Consider the following 17,734-nt stretch of genomic DNA (forward strand, 5'->3'; position numbering starts at 1 on the left):
GAGAGAAAAAACAAGCTCAGCACTTGAGCAAGGATACTGTAGCCCAGACTCAAATGATCTCCTGGTCATTTTTGGCCTCAAAGGACACATTGTATTATTTAGTTTCTCTGAAATAGCTGAGTCACAACCCAGCACCCCCAAATGGGCAGGATGTATTTTTCTGTTCAACTCACGGCACCCCACCCCAGCACTCTTGCCTGGAAAATCCCATGGACGGAGGAGCCTGGTGGGCTGCAGTCCATGGGGTCGCTAAGAGTCGGACAAGACTCAGCGACTTCATTTTCACTTTTCACTTTCATGCATTGGAGAAGGAAATGGCAACCCACTCCAGTGTTCTTGCCTGGAGAGTCCCAGGGATGGAGGAGCCTGGTGGGCTGCTGTCTATGGGGTCACACAGAGTCGGACACAACTGAAGCGACTTAGCAGCAGCAGCAGCAGCATGTAACACAACAAAATTAGTGGTACCTCCTTGCCAACTCAGTGTACAGTCAAGTGTATATATTTTGTATCGACAGATGTAGCTGCTTTTTAAATTGTGAAGTTTAAAATTGAATATAACCTGGGATGGGGGAAGCTGATAAATGCCATGTGTGTTTGTACTCTGTGTGTGATACTCTGAAATACAAATTTATGCTGAACCTAAAATCTCTCTGCTTCCCTTTGACCTCAGTCTTGGATGGTTATTTCAAATGGCCATTCTTTGTTTTACTCCCCCAGCATCCCTCCCCAGCCCAACTGCTCAGGCAATTTTTTAAGCCTGTTAATTTTGAAATGCTTTGGCTTCATAGTATATGGAGTGTTGACCTAACCAGTATATTGCAAAAAAAAAAAAATAGAGTTGCTCAAGGATTAGACAGTTTCTAAATAAATAGGGATATTTTGCCTCCAATTTGGGACACACTGGAAATAGTTGAAGAATAATCAGCAAAGTAAGGGTAACGTGGATAATTCAAAACCTCCAACAGTTTCAATGTCCAGATGTTAAGCTATTGAATTTCTTTTCTCCCTGCTCACTTTTCTAAATATTGCCTTGTAACCGTTCTTTCTCTTTTGACAATTTAATTATAATGTATCTTGGTGTGGGTTCCCTTGGGTTTATTTGGAAGTCTCTGGGCTTTCTGGATCTGAACTTCTGTTTTCTTCCTCAGGTTAGGAAGTTTTCAGCCATTATTTCTCCAAATAAGTCTTTTACCCCTTTCTTTCTTCTCCTTCTGGGATGCCTATAATGTAAATATTGATCTACTTGATGTTTTACCACAAGTCCTTTAAACTCTCTTCACTGTTTTTAAATTCCTTTTTCTGTTAGCTGCTCTGATTGGATGAGTTCCACTGCTGTCCCTGTCTTAGAGTTTACTGATCTTTTCTGGTGCTTCGTTGAATCTATTGTTGAACTCCTTTATTGTATTTTTCAGTTCAGTCATTATATTCTTCAGCTCTGTGATTTCTGTTTGGTAGTTTCTTACACTTTCTTTTTCTTTGTTGAGATTCTTGCTCTGTTCATGCATTGTTCTTATAAGTGTCAACAAAAAGTGATCAACAGTCAATCTAAGAAAACATGGAAAATTTTATGTGAGCCAGACTGAGGACTGTAGCCCAGGAGACAAGACAGTCTCTCAGAAAGCACTGAGAACTGTTCTGAAGAGGTGGAGGTGGGGGAGGTCAGGATACGTGATTCTGGTGATGAGTACCTGAAACCAAGCATTCATCTCAGGAGAAGGGTGCTGCCAGCCATGACGAACAGGCATCCTAGTTAATGGGTCTAGTGCTTCTCCAAGTTGGGAAGATCTGTATAAAAAACTTCTCCTGAAAATATCTAACTACCATAGGGCCAGTTCTGTCAGTTTTCCAGAGCACAGAGTACCTCATCCTGATCTTCACCCTGAATTCCTTTCAAAATGTGTTATAGGTCTGTGACTGTAGGGGCTTGATTCTAGGAGAATTGGATGGTAAGCAACATTCTCTATTGTACAGACCCTTCCCTTTTGGTCTTAATTTTGACCAAGATTTGGGAAGCATTTTGTCTTCCTATGCTTGGAATGCCCACCCCCAGGTCAGCCAAGGATTTCGTTGCTAGGCCATTTACTGTGCTATTCCAGACTAGGCCACCTTAACAGTAATCCAAAGCCTCTGGACCACCTGTCTTAACTAGTCTGTTATGGTCCTGAAAATGGTTCCTTCTGGTTGCTTCTTACCATTTCTAGAGTTAAACCATTACAGTCACTGCTCTTATAGAACTATAAATCTGGTCAGTTGTTTCAAGTTGCCTAATCATCTTAATTTTTATCTGAGGCTCAGTCATACATTTGGAAACGCAAGAAATAATAATCTTATAATATAGCTAGTAACATTAATAAGATCCTAAGTAAACATTTGGGATTCCCAGGTGGCTCACTGGTAAAAGAATCCGCCTGCCAATGCAGGAGACATGGGTTTGATCCCTGGGTTGGGAAGATCCCCTGGAGAAGTTATGTAGCTGCTGCCAGGAGGTGGCCATGGGGAAGATGTGGGTCACACTAAATGCAGATGCACCGTGCACACTCTGGGGAGGGAAGAGGAGGCCCAAACCTGCGGAGAAATAGTTTTATGTTTAATTTTTTCTTGTCTTTCCTTAAAATGTGAGTTTTTATTTCATCAGTGCATTGTCCTCCTGCTCTCAGCGAACATCTTTATGACTCTTCAGCAGGGTATAAACCTTGGCCTTGGTCAACTCTCCCCTACCCCCTGATGTTGCTGGTATGCCTGTGTGCAAAACCAGTTTTAGATTGTCAAATGAGCCTCATCTGGGGAATTTTCAGGGCAACACTTCCTTGTATCTTCCTTTCCTTGAGACCCTTTTGATGTCTTGGAGAGGGAACCCCTTCGAGTTGTCAACACTGGGAATGTGGCTCTGCTGTCTAACAAAAACACAACTGGGGACTTCCCTGGTGGTCCAGTGGTTAAGACTCTGCCTTGCAATGCTGGGGATGTGGGTTCAATCCCTGGAGCGGGGGGACTAAGATCCCACATGCCATGCGGCATGCCAAACAAGACAAAACTCAACTGGCTCTGCCCCAACTTCTAGGGTAACTAGGGCTCCTCGGGGAAGATGGGGTGTTTCAATGGACCAGTTGGGGAGCCCCCAGTCTGGTTCTTTACTTAACGGGAGCTGATAGGAAGGAGGTTTCGCTCAGGTCTTCCCTCTTTCTTGCAGTAAGCGCACTGACTAGGAGCCAGCTTTGCTGGTGGCCTGCATGTCTCACATCCCACGTTGGTGGCAGGGGGTGCCAACCTGTGAAGCTTTGTTATTCTTTCCTCCTGGGTTCCCTGAGGTGATGTGCAGCGCTGCCACAGACAAGGCGGCTTGCTTCTTCATCTTTTTCTTCTTCTGTTACATCTTGGTTATTGAAAACCTTCTAAAGGTCACCTCAACCATTCGGGAGGTGGGGGTGTTAGGCCTTGCTGTCATCTTCTGAAGTTTGTGGTGAGTTATTTGGAGCACTCAGGGCAAAGGGAAATAAATATAAGGGGTCTTCCTACAAGGAGAGTGAGGTCTTCTTCCTTGAGTTAGCAGCTGAGCAGGCCTAAGTCTGCACTTTTCCTGGAGTCCCTGCTCTGGTTAAAGGCCAGAAGCATTGCACACAGGGAATCTCATGCCAATTCTCTTCTCTCACAGAACAAGCCTAGTTGGAGCATGGTGCTATGACTTAACGAGCCATTCCCTGGCCATTTCTCCTGGTCACTTAGTTGGTGTTGTGGCCAGACAGCATTACAAAAGAAGAAAGGTGTTTTTTCATCACTGAGGTGGAGCCACAGTTTCCAGTGACTCACAATGCACCCTGATGGACTGGCCAAGGGGACTGATGTCTGGTTGCCCATATCCTTGGGTCTCAGTTGAGGATCTGCCTCTGACTACACAGAGGTCTAGACTAAGGTTTGGTGGAGACACAGATTCTGCTGTTTTTAGACCACTGAAAATTTCCTTCTCTGGAGAGTTGTTCTTCTGTAAGAAGTTCAGTAAGTTCTTCTGATTGGTGAAAGTGTATACTCAGGTCTACCAACCCTCTACAAATAATTCATTACCAGGACCCTCTAACAGAAGTCAAAACCAGGGCTCCTTTGAGCTGTCAGAGCCAGGACCCTCTAACAGAAGTCAAAACCAGGGATCCTTTGGGCTGTCAGAGCCAGGACTCTCTAACAGAAGTCAAAACCAGGAAGAGACACACAGATTATTTCCCTGAAGCCTTTAGTGATCAGGTGTCCTGATCAGCCTCCACGACTCAGGAAGACAGGGGTGAAGTTGGTATTTCCCATTTTGTCAAAAATACGAGTACTCTTTACACATGCACACAAATACAACACAGTTGCTCAGACAAAAGATCAGACCAGTACAGCCTAACTATTCCATTCCCCTTCCTAGATGGAGACCTGACGACCAGACGGTGATGCTCCCGAGAGAGAATGGCCCAGATAGGCTTGTATCCTGGAAGGGCAGGAACCTGGGGGGATAACCCCCAGTCCCCGCAAGCTGGAGCAACTAACCCCAAAATGGACCGAGGGCTGACGGTAAGTCAGAATACTCCTCAGAGTTCCCACAAGTGACATGACCCCTGGCAGCTCCAGGGGTCACGAGGGAGGGGCTGCCCCAGCCGAGGTCCACCTGCCGCAGGTACAGGCTCCTGGCTGGCTTGTCAAAAACCGTTGCCAAACCCTAGGTTGTGTGCCCAACGCACAGCGAGACCAAACAAACCGAAACATCAGATTTTGGAGCAGAAAAGGGTTTGTTCCGGGATCAAGCAAGATCGGGCAGCTGGTGCTCAGAAGACCCGGACTCCCCAGTGGCTTTCAGGCCAGGGCTTTTAAAGATAGTGCTAGCGGAGAGGGTTGTAGGATGTGCGAGCAGCTTGCAGACCTTCTCCTTCTGACTGGTTGGTGGTGAAATAACAGGGTGATGTTTCCAGAATCTTACCTTCTGGTTCTAGCTGGTCTGGAGTCTACGTGCTTGTAGTCAGCATGTAGTTACTGTCCTTGACCAGATGGGAGGCCTTAGTTTCTTAGAACAGCTCAAAAAGGCTGCATCAAATTGTGTATTTCCCTTAAGGAGGAACGGAGTCCTCCAAGTTACTGATCTCAGCAGTAACTGCTTGAGTTTGCTCCATGGAAGTGAGTGAAGGCCTTCGAGACTAAAGGTTTTTCTTTTTCTAAAGGCTGATTGGAGGCTGGACCCTCAGGCAGAGGCTTTTAAGGCACACAAGTAGCCCTCTTTCTGGGGAAGACTGGGAGAGGCGCAGGAAGCCCTAGGATGTAGTTAAGAAATGCTTCTTTGCTACTGTCCCATTGAAGCTGTGAACACAAGCCCTGCTGGCCACTAGAGCCAGGCCATAAGGGATGTGGCCTTTGGGTGGCAACGCTAGAAACGTCAAAAGTGCCTTTCTCTGAGACGCTAGAGACCTGGGCAGGACAGAGGGCCAGCATGAATGTGATACCCACCGGCCTCCCCAGCGCCTGCAGTGACCTCAGGATGTGTGCTTAAGCAGCAGCCCCTCTCCTGCCCCACCGCTGTGAAGATAAGCTCACAGGCCTCTTTCCTGGAAAGATGGGAGCTTGTCTGCTGCTTCTATACTGTTCCCTGGGTGGTGGCTGGTTCAGAACTGTTTCTCCATTTGTTACAGTCCTGTGGGACCTGGGAAAGTAAGCCTGGTTGGCTACCAGAGCCAGGGGATTGAAGGGGCATCCCTCTGGGAGGCAGCCACAAAATCTGGGGCCCCAGACCTGTGCCTTCCTAGGAAATTCTGGGAGAGGAGAGGCTGAGCATGAAGATGGTGCCTGCTGGTCTCGGCTGTCTTTGGGGAGTATTTCAGTGGCCTCTAGAAGTGTGTTAAATGCCTGCTCCTCAGGCTTTTGAGATACGCAACATGCCTCTTACCCAGAGAAGACTGGGCACCTTTCAGTCTGAGGCATCCGTGCTGGGCCCTGTGGTGCTAGCCTGGTGGGTCTGGGAGAGCCCCCGGAGACTTGTTTCTCAAATGCTATAGGCTCATGGGTCTTATGGACTAGGCCCACTGGCTTTCAAAGCTAGATGTTTTTTGAGGGGGGGTGCATCTCTCAGGTACAGGTCTTAAAATCTGGGATGCCGATGTGGGGTTAAAATCCTCCCCTCCTCAGGGAGCATCTGGGAGCTGTTGGTCCCCAGCCCTGACCGTGGGCTGCTGGGCTGGGAGTGGGGTTTGTGGTGAGAGCATGTCTCAGCCTCTCCTACCTGTTCTGATGTGATTTTGCTCACCAGCTTCTCAAGAGTTGCTTCGCAAGCTCTTGGGGTTCTTTCAGAGGGAACTGTTCAGTGTGGAGCTGGGGAGTCAGGGTGTCTGTGCATGGGGGTGGGCTTGGGATTGCCCTATGGCACCCTCTGGAATGGGAACCCCCTGCAGCTCTTCTGTCTTTGACTCAAGACATTAACAGGTCATCCAGACTGGCGAGGAGCAGATCTGAGGGGCTAGGAAGTCTGTGGCTATACCACCCTGAACGTGCCCGATCCTGTCTGAGGGGCTGGGAAGAGCTTCCCCACTGCCCCTCCCTCCCCCTCACCTATATGTGGGCTTGCACTGTGCACTGCGGAGCGGAAGAGTCCATCTCAGGCTTGCAGGTAAAGTGAGGACGTCCGGCTGGGCTGGATCACACTGACACACGCTGCTCCTGAGTTCTTTTAGGAACAGAGACTGAGAAGCAGGTGCGCTCTTGGCTTGAGAATCCTTCAGACACCGCAGATGCAAAGCAGAAAAAAAGAGTAATTCTGTGTTCCTGGAGTGCAGTTGGGCAGATGGAACTCACCCACTGTTTTGCAGGGCCCTCGAGAGAAGCCGAGGCGTTTCCTTCACTGGACACCTGCTCGCTGATGGTCCTCAGTCCTTGGCAGATGGACGGCATGGAACACATCAGAGTTCATTTTCACCTGTCAGGGTTCTCGTCATCCATTCGTTGTCAATGACAATTTGACTTTTCTGGATCCCCTTTATCTAGATTGAATCCTTCAGTTACATTCTCTCAGAGGACCGTCTGCCCCTCTCTCACAGCACTGACCACGTCTGTAACAACTCACGTCGTGTTGCTGACAGCATTTGCCCCAGGAGTGCAGGGAACCACTGCACCTCAGCACTTAGTGTGGCCCCTGGTACAGAGTGGGGCCAATACAGATATGCTGTTGGTGGGGGAGAACAAAGGGAGGGGCAAATGCTCTTTTTAAAAAAAAAAATGAGTGGTTTACCTTAGGATTTCTGTCTAAACTCCATTTAAAGGTTAAAACATAAAATTTCTCACAAAGACCACAATTCAGAAATGAAAGTTATCCTTTCCAGTGACATAAATTTATAGGGGGGCTAAAGAGAAACTATATGAGTTACCAAAAAAAGCCACCAATTTGAGATGTGGTCATAATATTTAAATTGTATTAAGAACAGGTCCTTAAATCTATTTTTATGAAATTTATTCCCAATTTGAAGTGGCAGTGTATACAAAGGTAACAGAGCTTGTGATAATTTACAGAAATATTTGCTACAGCATGCACATTATGACGTGTTTCAAACATATACATATTAAATTCATGCTGAATAAATAATCCCCCCAATTTATTTTTTTATTTTTACATAAAAATATAATATTGCACTCTTAACAAGACCAGTTATTTTGCATATTTTCTCTTCAGATAAATGATGAAATTCAGCTTAAAAAAAAAAAGACTGAGTAGCAATCTGTTCTAATAAGGAACTAATTTAAAGTTCTCAGTAGAAAAATGAATGCTAGACAATAGCTGCATTTTTTTTTAAACAAAGCAAATCACTTCAACGTGAATAGGAGTAATTTCATCTCTGCACCTAATTGGACCTCAGAATTAATAGCTGGTCTGTGCAAACCATGATCTGAATGTAGCCGTGGAGTGTTCTTACCTATGAATGCAACGGAAGGTTACCAGCACACGTGGCCACTTGCTTCCTCTCGTGTTTATCTTGACAGCAGAGACTTTGGAATTGTATATTATACAGTTTTTAAGCAGAATGTTTTAGAAAGTCTGGAAGTTACAAAAGTACTTCTGTAAACACTATATGAATTAAATTTCCATAACAAACACGCAAGTTATTCTTATCCAGGAATATATTTTTTTATCTCATGGTAACATTACTGAGCTTATTTTACAGTGTTTTCAAAGCCAATAAAGCAGCATCCCAAGTACTATCCTGATAGAAACAGACTATTGCAGGGTTCAGGAATTCTGTCTTTATCATGTGTAAGTTCGCTGTGGAGTACACAGATTTTTCTACTGTTCCTAGAATAGGTTAACAGAAACAGTGGGAACTGCTTTCTAAAAGAATAATTCTGCCTCCTATTTAAAACAAAGGAAGCTATCTCCTGTTCTTTGTAATTCTGTTTTGGGGAAGAAAACTCTCCAGCATTTTAGATTAAAAGCCTTATCTGGATTGCATTGCTAATACCTGTGCAAACTTCTTTTGTAGTGGAGGCTTTCTGTTGCAAACTGTTAAGCATTCAGTGCTCTGTAATGCTAGATATTAAAAAGAATTATCATTTTGTTTATTAAATCTTAGTGCCTCAACTAAGGATATTCATTATCTAGTGTTGCGGATTTTAAGTACAATTTTTATGAAGAAACAGAATGTGTCTGGAAATCAAAGATACCTGTGTTGTTATTTGTGGCCGTCAAACAAATTTTGGTTCTACTTTGAGCTAAGAAGGCAACAGGCAAAAACTGCCTAACACTGAGATTCAAATATTCAGATATTCCAAAAAATGTTTGGTGCAGAGGCACCTACTGAACTCCTTACTGCTCAAAGAAAGCAATAATCGAGTCCTGAATTCTCTCTCCTTATCCTTCCTTTTTGGGGGGAGGGGCAGGTGTGTGTGTTATCTTGGCAGAAAACTTTTAAAATATAATCTTTTAGAGCAAATTTTATGTAAACAATTAGCTAACCAATTTAAATTCTACTGGGATTTTTGGGGAGAATAATAGAAAATAATAGAAAACAGAAATAGATGATAAGTTTTTCTTTAGACTCCTCTATGGAAAAAAAAACTTCAAGGATATGATTTTAATTTACTGTGCCAGACTTCAACCTTGATACAACTCTCCAGATCATCACTAAATTAGAACAAAACTTTCCTTTCAGGACCTTGTGAGGCAGCAGAATTTTGTGGAGATGGATAGACTGTACCATTACTTGGATTTGTTTGGTCATCCCTGTCTTCAGGTTTGACCTCCTGAAACTGGCGAAGTCAGTAAATGTAGCCTGGAGTTAAAGTGCTGTGGAGAGTGCAGAGTTCCCCTCACTCATCCGGCTGCGTAGCTGCTGAGGAAGGAATAGAACATTGGATGTTTCAAGCGCTGCTGGTCCTTCCGACACCAGGCGATCACAGTCCCATCGCTGTTCGCTGTGTACAAATGGTGGCCATCACAGGAAAATGTAAGGCTGTTAAAAAAAAAGAGAGTCCCGTTTCTACGTTGTGTCTCTGAAAATTGTATCGGCATATTGGTGATCATGCGGAAATTGGTGTAAGAAGTTAAGAACCTTTACTGGAGCAGAGAGACAGACAAAATGACCACCTACAAGTGGTTTTGACTGTAATAATATGGTGTAATGGTTCTGCAGCCAAGTTTGTGATGCTCATTCTAACCAGGTGATACAGACTAAAACCAAGATCAAAAGATTGGCACACTCTGATCCTTCTTTGCATGTTTTCTTTTCCTTTCCTATTTAGGGTTATTACTTAACAAATACATGGGTATAGGAAACTTCAAAAAATATAACAGTACTACATTTTCTCTATATAGAAATAAATGAGGATTATTTTATGGAGGTATTTTATTTCCCTGAAAGAGGAAAAGATAAAAAATGTGTTATTAACATATAATTTCATTTCATTACACTTTACATTTAGTGAACTAAAAATAAATTTATTTTAATGAAGTAAAATTTGAATCACTTACTCCAATTGAGTTTTTAAAGTCGTATTTGTTAATGGAGCAGAGGGTAAGAGGTTGTTTATCAGTCTTGTCTAGCACACTCCTGTAGCTATCAGTCACCATAATGGTATTTTCAATAATGAAAGGAAAAAATATATAATTTCTACAGTTCAAGAGGCCTTCCCAGGCATGATCCCAGCATGCCCTTCTGTGAGGCTCTGAACTCCTGATCCAGATTTTAAGCTCCATGAACACAAATGCTTTGCCTCCTTCTGCCATGGGGTCCCGGACATCCTGGTGTTCGATAAATGGCCAGTTGTTTATAAGGATCCTCCTTACGTTCCTCTTTACTTCTGTGTGCTTTACCATCTCCCCAACAGAAACAGTCACAGAGTACAGTATGAAGCGGGGAGGGGTGGGGGAGGTTTACCTTACAATAGGCTTATTTGATTTAGGAAACGTAATTTCCCGCACAGGCTTTAAGTCCCAAGTACTCCATAACCTGGAGGAAGAAAAAAGTCATCATCTAATTACACAAACTCAAGTTTCCTTTACTAAAAATTTAACCGACGTGTCTATTTGTTAAAAATCCTCTGGTAAGGAAACACAATAAACGATTAATGTGGTTAATTCTGGGCAGTTTGCTCAGGTGGGTATGGGATTAAGAATACTTTGTGTATTTTCATATTGTTAATCTCAACAATTAAAAAATGAAGATCATGGCATTCAGTCCTATCACTTCATGGCAAATAGATGAGGAAACAATGGAACAGTGACAGACTTTATTTTCTTGGGCTCCAAAATCACTGCAAATGGTGACTGCAGCCATGAAATTGAAAGATCCTTGCTCCTTGGAAGAAAAGCTATGACAAACCTAGACAGCGTATTAAAAACCAAAGACGTTACTTTGCCAACAAAGGTCCATCTCGTCAAAGCTATGGTTTTTCCAGTAGTCACGTATGGATATCAGAGTTGGACCATAAAGAAAGCTGAGTGCTGAAGAACTGATGCTTTTGAACTGTGATATTAGAGAAGACTCTTGAGAGTCCCTTGGACTCCATGGAGATCAAACCAGTCAGTCGTAAAAGAAATCAGTCCTGAATAGTCACTGGAAGGACTGATGCTGAAGCTGAAGCTCCAATACTTCGGCCACCTGATGTGAAGAACTGACACTTTGGAAAAGACCCTGATGCTGGCAAAGACTGAAGGTGGGAGGAGAAAGGAATGACAGCACATGAGATAGTTGGATGGCATCACCTACACGATGGATATGAGTCTGAGTAAGCTCCAGGAGTTGGTGATGGACAGGGAAGCCTGGCGTGCTGCAGTCCATGGGGTTGCAAAGAGTCGGACACGACTGAGCAACTGAACTGAACTGCACCTTTTATAGTTAAACAATATAAAATTTCAAGAATGTACAAATTATTATTTAGAAATAAAACAGAAACACCAGAAGAACCTATATCCTAAGGTGATTTTAAATCTCTAAATATTAAATATTATTATGTTTAGATAGTAAAAAATATTTTTTGAAACTTCTATGTCCTTATGAGCAAAAGGACACAAAGAAATCAAACTCATCTTACCTTACAATTCCATTTTCTAATCCCCCAGCAATCACATTGATAGATATTCCCTCAGGCTGGTTAGAGAAAGCCACAGAACAAATGATCTCTCTGCAGTGTACGTGTCCAACGAGGTCCCCATTCACTGTCCAGAGTCTGAGGTCACTGCCTCCACCAGCTAAAACACCACAAAACCCCACAGGTCACCAGGGTGTGGATGTTGCAGAGCCCCCCACACTGGGCCCCAGAGGGGAATCCCTGAGGGCCTCGCTTGTCTGTCTGATGAAGTTCATAGGCAACTCGTGACTGAAGAGTGTATAAGTGAAACTACTACATAAGGCACACGGAGTTGGCCTATTTATCTAGAGATGATGACTAGTGAAAAAAATTAAAAACTTAACCTACAAGGTAGAGCAACAATGTAAATTAACCATGAATTTCTTTGTAGTCATAATATCTTAGCATACAAACTGCCAAATCTAATTCTGAAAGTACCTATAAAGCTAAACAACCTCCAAAAAGAGAAGAAAATATCCTGTGAAACTACAGTATCTTTAAGAAGTGAGTTATGGGACTTCTGAAGAAGAAATAAGTTACAGTCAAAGTTGAATTAAAAACTAATTCTTAAAAAGAAAGCTAATTCTTCAGAATGTCCAAGAGTGAATCTTATAAATCAATGTCTTATTAAATGAATTTTTTCTTTTCAAAGACCAGGAGTAATCAACTTTTTGTAGTTTTCCAGGCGATGGAGGAGGCAGTAATTGCTAGCCATCCTCAATAAACTGGGGCTGGCGGTCTGGGGCCTTATGGTGATGTGTCCAGCCTTTCTGGAGAAATGTTCTCATACTGATAAAGAGAAAGGTTAAGAGGAATGATAAAGTTGGGATGACATAGTATGTGTTATCACACTTTATTTTATCTCTCCATTAGAACTAACATAAAAGTAGAGAATTTATTTCTCTCCTTTATTAAGGCAGTGAAAAGATTTCATATTTTATAGCAAAGAAAGAAGTATTAGAAATACTTCTCAACTATAGAAATGCTAAAGACCATCAAATACCACAAACCAAAATGCCTAGTGTGTTGCAGTATTATTCACAACAGCCAAAAGGTGGGAACAACCCAGATGTTCATCAAGAGGTGAATGGATAAACAAAAGGTGGTGTATCTCTAAACAATGGAATTCATTTTTATTCAGCCATAAAAAGTGATGAAGTTCTGACAACAACATGGATAAATCTTGAAAATGTTATGTTCAGTCAAGTAACTGAGGGGGTAGGAGAACCACCTGCTACTCTGAATTTTAGAATATTATATTAACTTTATAGTACCACTGGCAATAGGAGAAGGCTATGAACTCTAGTTGAAATGCATGTATTTTTGATATAGTGGCAGAATGATTTTTAAAAGTACAGAAACCGTCTACTATAATATTTACATAGTTTAATAAATTTTATATCTTATCACTATAAAAACCACATCCCATAATAAGCCATGGGAAATCAGGATAAGGAAAGAATGAGTTTGCCAGTGTGTCTTTAGCCTCAATACAGAAAATTTTGAGATTATATATGTGTATACACACACATATACATATTATATATTATATACATACACATACATATATATTTATCTTAAATTTTGATTTTAAAGTTACTTGGATGGTTCTCACTAAAGAGTCAAGATTTTTTGATGGGTTAAATCTGGTTAACTTTCTTCCCTTCCTGGAGTATAAGAATAGGAGAATGAAATGTAGTTCAGGTCACTAAACATAAATTTGTCCTCTTCTAAAAAGTCATTACTTTTATCATGCTCTCGACCAAATGCTCTTTATGCCTCCTCCTGTATATGTACTGCGAGGCCTCAAACAAGTTGAGAAGGCCTTGCTGTTCAAAGTGGGAAGAAAGTTCTACCCATTACTCTACTACACTGTGCGTACTGCCTGCGGACACGTGAATACCCTGCTAGTGAGTTGGTAAAATAAGCAAAAGTAATTTGGTTTCTTGTTCCCATATGATAGCTGATATAATATCACAGATATAAATCACTACTGGCAGCTGGAAAGTAATTAACTTTACAAAATTCAGCTCCCTCAGGATCAGTTCCAACTTCCAAATGTTGCCAAAACAAGAAAGTAGAGAACTCTAGATAAGTCATCACTATATTTCACCCCCCCAGATTCCCTCTTGATGTGTGTGACTCACTAAAAGCCTCTAATGTACAAATCAAGGAAGAACAGTTAGCAAAGTCATCAATCATCTGTGCACACTTTTATTACCAAAGTCAACTATTTAAGATCTTTCTCTTTAGTTATGCTGACTGGGGAATAAGAATGTGTACATGACATTCATTATAACTGGAGGCTAAAGCCTGGCAAATATTAATACTTCACATCTGAAATCTTGAAGCATGACTGGAGACATTACTTTTCTTGAATATAAGAATGATGAGTGTGGTATGGTAAAAAAAAAAAAAGAACTCTGAACTTTGACCCATGACCCTGGCATAGAGCTCCTAAACTCTTGTTAATTTACTGTCTTTTGTATGTTAGGGAGATGACTCCTGGGGAGGTCCTAGACAGCTTCAGGTAGGGGCTGGCCAGCAGAGAAACTGCCCTTACAGCACCTCCCACCTCTGCCGAGGGGAGAGGCGCTAGAGGCGGAGGTCAGTTCCTAATGGCCAATGACTGAATATACCAGGCCTACATAATGGAACTTCAAAAACACCCCTAAACAACAGCGGGGGAGACTGATGAGCACAGTCATGGGCCAGGAGGATGGTGCCTTCTGATTCCACAGGAAGAGACCTCTGGACCTTTTCTTGTGGCTGTTCACTTTGTAATGAACTACAGTAGTAAGTACAGTGTTTTATTGAGTTTTGTGAGTTGTCAGAGAGAATCATCGAAACTGGTGGGGGCCTTGAGACTCCCAAGTTTGCCAACTTCAACTAGTTAGTGCCAGAATTGAATTGCACCGTTGGACACCCATTTGGTGTCACAGAACCGGAGAACAGTTTAGTGTCTGGAAAGACCACACATTTGGTGTCAGGAAAAAACAATATAAAAAAACGCAAGCAAAGGATAAAACACCACCCACTGCAGATGTGTCAAAGATACCTGTACTCAGTGGACAAAAAGAAACAGTTTTTTGAAGACTCCTTTCAATTAATGGAAATGCAAACAGAAAACTTATGAGCTTGCCAACTGTTCTTACCTACTGGATGTATCAAGTTTTGTAATACATATACATGAAAATAAAACTAAAAGCCAGACCTTTGATTAGATGATCTTTCTCATGCAAATTTGGGGCACATTGTACCTCCATTGTTATTCTGTAATACTGTCTTGCAGGAACTAGAAGACACACACAATACAAAGCTGATCCTCTGCTGATGCCCTGGAGGAGGGTATGGCAACCCACTCCAGTGTTCTCACCTGGAGAATCCCCATAGAGAAGCCTGGCCGCCTACAGTCCATGGGGTCGCAAAGAGTCGGACACGACTGAGCAACTAAGCACAGCACATGGCTAAATTGATGGACTCAGTCTTCGACTTTATTGTATTTTAATACACATATGACAGAGGATTAGATGGTTGGATGGCACCACCGACTTGATGCACATAACTTTGAGTAAGTTCCGGGAGTTGGTGATGGACAGGGAAGCCTTGCATGCTGCTGTCCATGGGGTCGCAAGAGTCAGACACGACTGAGCAACTGAACTGAACTGAATACACATACATGCTATTCCCTAAGTATTCAGGTCTGGCAGGGACCAGAGGAACGTAATGTGATGGTTTAACCTCTGATGTAACCAGCTGGCTGAGCACACATTAGTACAACCACTCTGCTTTGGGTTTGGGGCCAACTCACCTGAGTCACACACCGTAGCAATGTCACCGGTAGTCTCACTGGCAGAGACGGCTGTGACTGGGCTTTTGTGTCCTGCTAGACTTTGTACATAGCATAATCTGAAAGACCAAAGACATGAATTTGCATATGAACATTAAATATAATTACATTCTTTTATTTATATAATTCTTTTGGTCAGTTTAGGTACCTACTATTTATAAGGGATTCCTGACTCTATTCCTAACTGATCACTTAATTCAATAAGATTACAAAGGTAAAGTCTGTATTTCATGCTTAAAGTTATTATAATGTAAAGATTATTTTAGTGCATCTGTTTCTCACAGTAAGAACTGAAACATTAAAAACAGCTATTTTAGAGCTGGAAATCTTCTGTACCTGTTTAAATCCCATATGATGCAGGTTCCGTCTCTGCTCACACTTATCATTATACTATACGGTTTGCAGACAAATAAACTGCTTATCTCTTCTGTGTGCCCATACAGATGTATCTGAGACTCCATTTCTATCTCTGAAGGCTAAAATTTAAAAAATAAGTATAAGATAAAAGCCATGACAAAAGGTATTCTAGTACTGTTATCTCAAAAACAAAAAAACCCAAGTGACTCAAACATTCGTCTCAAACAATTTTTTTTCAACCTAGTTCAACTTTTTCTAAAGAGTAGAACTAGTTAAACATTAAAAAAAATTTTAATTGACTGTAATCTCATCAACTGATAAGCTTTTCCAGTCTGGCCAAATATACATGTACTTTAATAGTTATGAATATATCCATATAAATAGTTCTCTATTTCATATTTTATACATTCTCCCATAAGCATTTCTCATTTTTGATAGTGTATTCAAAATGATTTTTAAGTGTTATGATATTCTATACAGTTAGTATACCATAATTTACTTGAACATCCTTTATTGACAGATATTTAAAATTGTTTCCAATGTTTTCAAAATGTTAAATGCCATAAATAAATAAATTTTATTATTTATTTCATAATTCTAAAATGTATGTACATAAGTTTTGTCCCTCCTCTGTATCACTCCTTTAGAATAAATCTCCAGAATCCTCACAGTGGATCAGTGAGTATCACTAATTTTACAGCACTGATAGTGTACTCGCAAAGGCTTCGCACTGACTCCTGATGCTACCGATGGCGATGTATTACTCATCAATAGTTGTGGGTTCATTTTCAAAATCAAAGCTTGCAAACTCGTGTTCCAAGGTCCACATGGTTCACAGATGCCAGATGTCCACAGGGTATAACTTTTGTTTTATACTAGGTTTATATTGTCATAAAGTATTTCAACATTTCAAAGAAAATAGAGAAGTAGAAAGTATAAGTACATGTATACCTGTGGCGGATTCATTTTGATATTTGGCAAAACTAATACAATTATGTAAAGTTTAAAAATAAAATAAAATTAGAGAAAAAAAAAAAAAAAAAAAGAAAGTATAAGTACAATGAAAATCTGAATACTGACCACTCAGTTAAACTAATCCTAACATTTTATAATATCAGCTTAATACAGAAAACATTAAATATTACCTAGTGTGTGTACTGTTTTACATCTTATTTCCTCTCCCTTCTCAGAAGTTATTATTATCCTGAATTTTGCATTTGTTTCCTGTGTATTTAGAATTTATGTTCTACTATATGCTACTATAACAATAAACAACATACTGGGTTTCATGTCAATAAACTTTATAAATATGGTATTTATTGTTCTTTAGGCATCCGATCTATTTTGCCTTTTTTGATCACCATTGTTTTTAAAACATACCTGTGTTGACTTTATTAGCTGCAGTTCATCGATTTTAAGTGCTCCATAGTCCAGTGTCTTATTCACATAAAAATACATATTTTTTACCTAAAGACTCAGATGACCAGGCAATACCAGTCTTCCTTGGAACCACTGGCCTAAGTTGTGTGGCAGTGGCTTCTGTCTAGCTAGGGCATGTGGCCTTCAACTGAACACAATCACAGCAACAAGATGGCTCTGAACAAGGCCATGAGTCCTGGGTCTGGGCCCCTTCTGCTTCGCCTCTGGGACCTCCCCACAGGGCCAGGAGTCTGTGGGGCCACAGGGATGTGCCAGCACCCTTGCAGACCATGCTTCAGGGTGCCTGGGACTGAAGAATTGACTGTTCAGAAAGGCTTGAGCCCTTTCCTTCTCTGCTTGCATTTGTGTCTCAGCGGTCATTCTAAATCTTTGAAAATTTCCCAAGTTTTAAATGGCAATCAAGGTTGCTTTTAATTGCATTTCTCTTATTATAACTATTAATAAGCTTAACTTTTTTTTTTTTAAGCTTAACTTTTTCACAAATTCATTTTTTATCTGTAAATTTGTGTGCTTGGTTTTGTA

At 41.4% G+C, this 17,734-nt stretch overlaps 1 protein-coding gene across 5 annotated transcripts in view; it reads right to left on the reverse strand.

Moving 5' to 3' along the window:
- Positions 1–7,439: 7,439 nt before the first annotated feature.
- LYST (lysosomal trafficking regulator) overlaps positions 7,440–17,734 on the reverse strand; it is a 176,423-nt gene continuing 166,128 nt past the window's right edge. For all 5 annotated transcript variants that reach the window (XM_070782294.1, XM_070782293.1, XM_070782290.1 and 2 more), the window contains 5 exons: positions 15,752–15,891; positions 15,377–15,474; positions 11,530–11,686; positions 10,374–10,445; positions 7,440–9,449 (listed from right to left, as the gene is read on the reverse strand). In XM_070782294.1, coding sequence (XP_070638395.1) covers positions 9,311–9,449; positions 10,374–10,445; positions 11,530–11,686; positions 15,377–15,474; positions 15,752–15,891 — 606 coding nt within the window. In that variant the 3' untranslated portion in view covers positions 7,440–9,310. The remainder of the gene's footprint in view (positions 9,450–10,373; positions 10,446–11,529; positions 11,687–15,376; positions 15,475–15,751; positions 15,892–17,734) is intronic.

This window comes from Bos indicus, chromosome 28, assembly GCF_029378745.1.
Source record: "Bos indicus isolate NIAB-ARS_2022 breed Sahiwal x Tharparkar chromosome 28, NIAB-ARS_B.indTharparkar_mat_pri_1.0, whole genome shotgun sequence".
Taxonomy (NCBI): Eukaryota; Metazoa; Chordata; class Mammalia; order Artiodactyla; family Bovidae; genus Bos; species Bos indicus.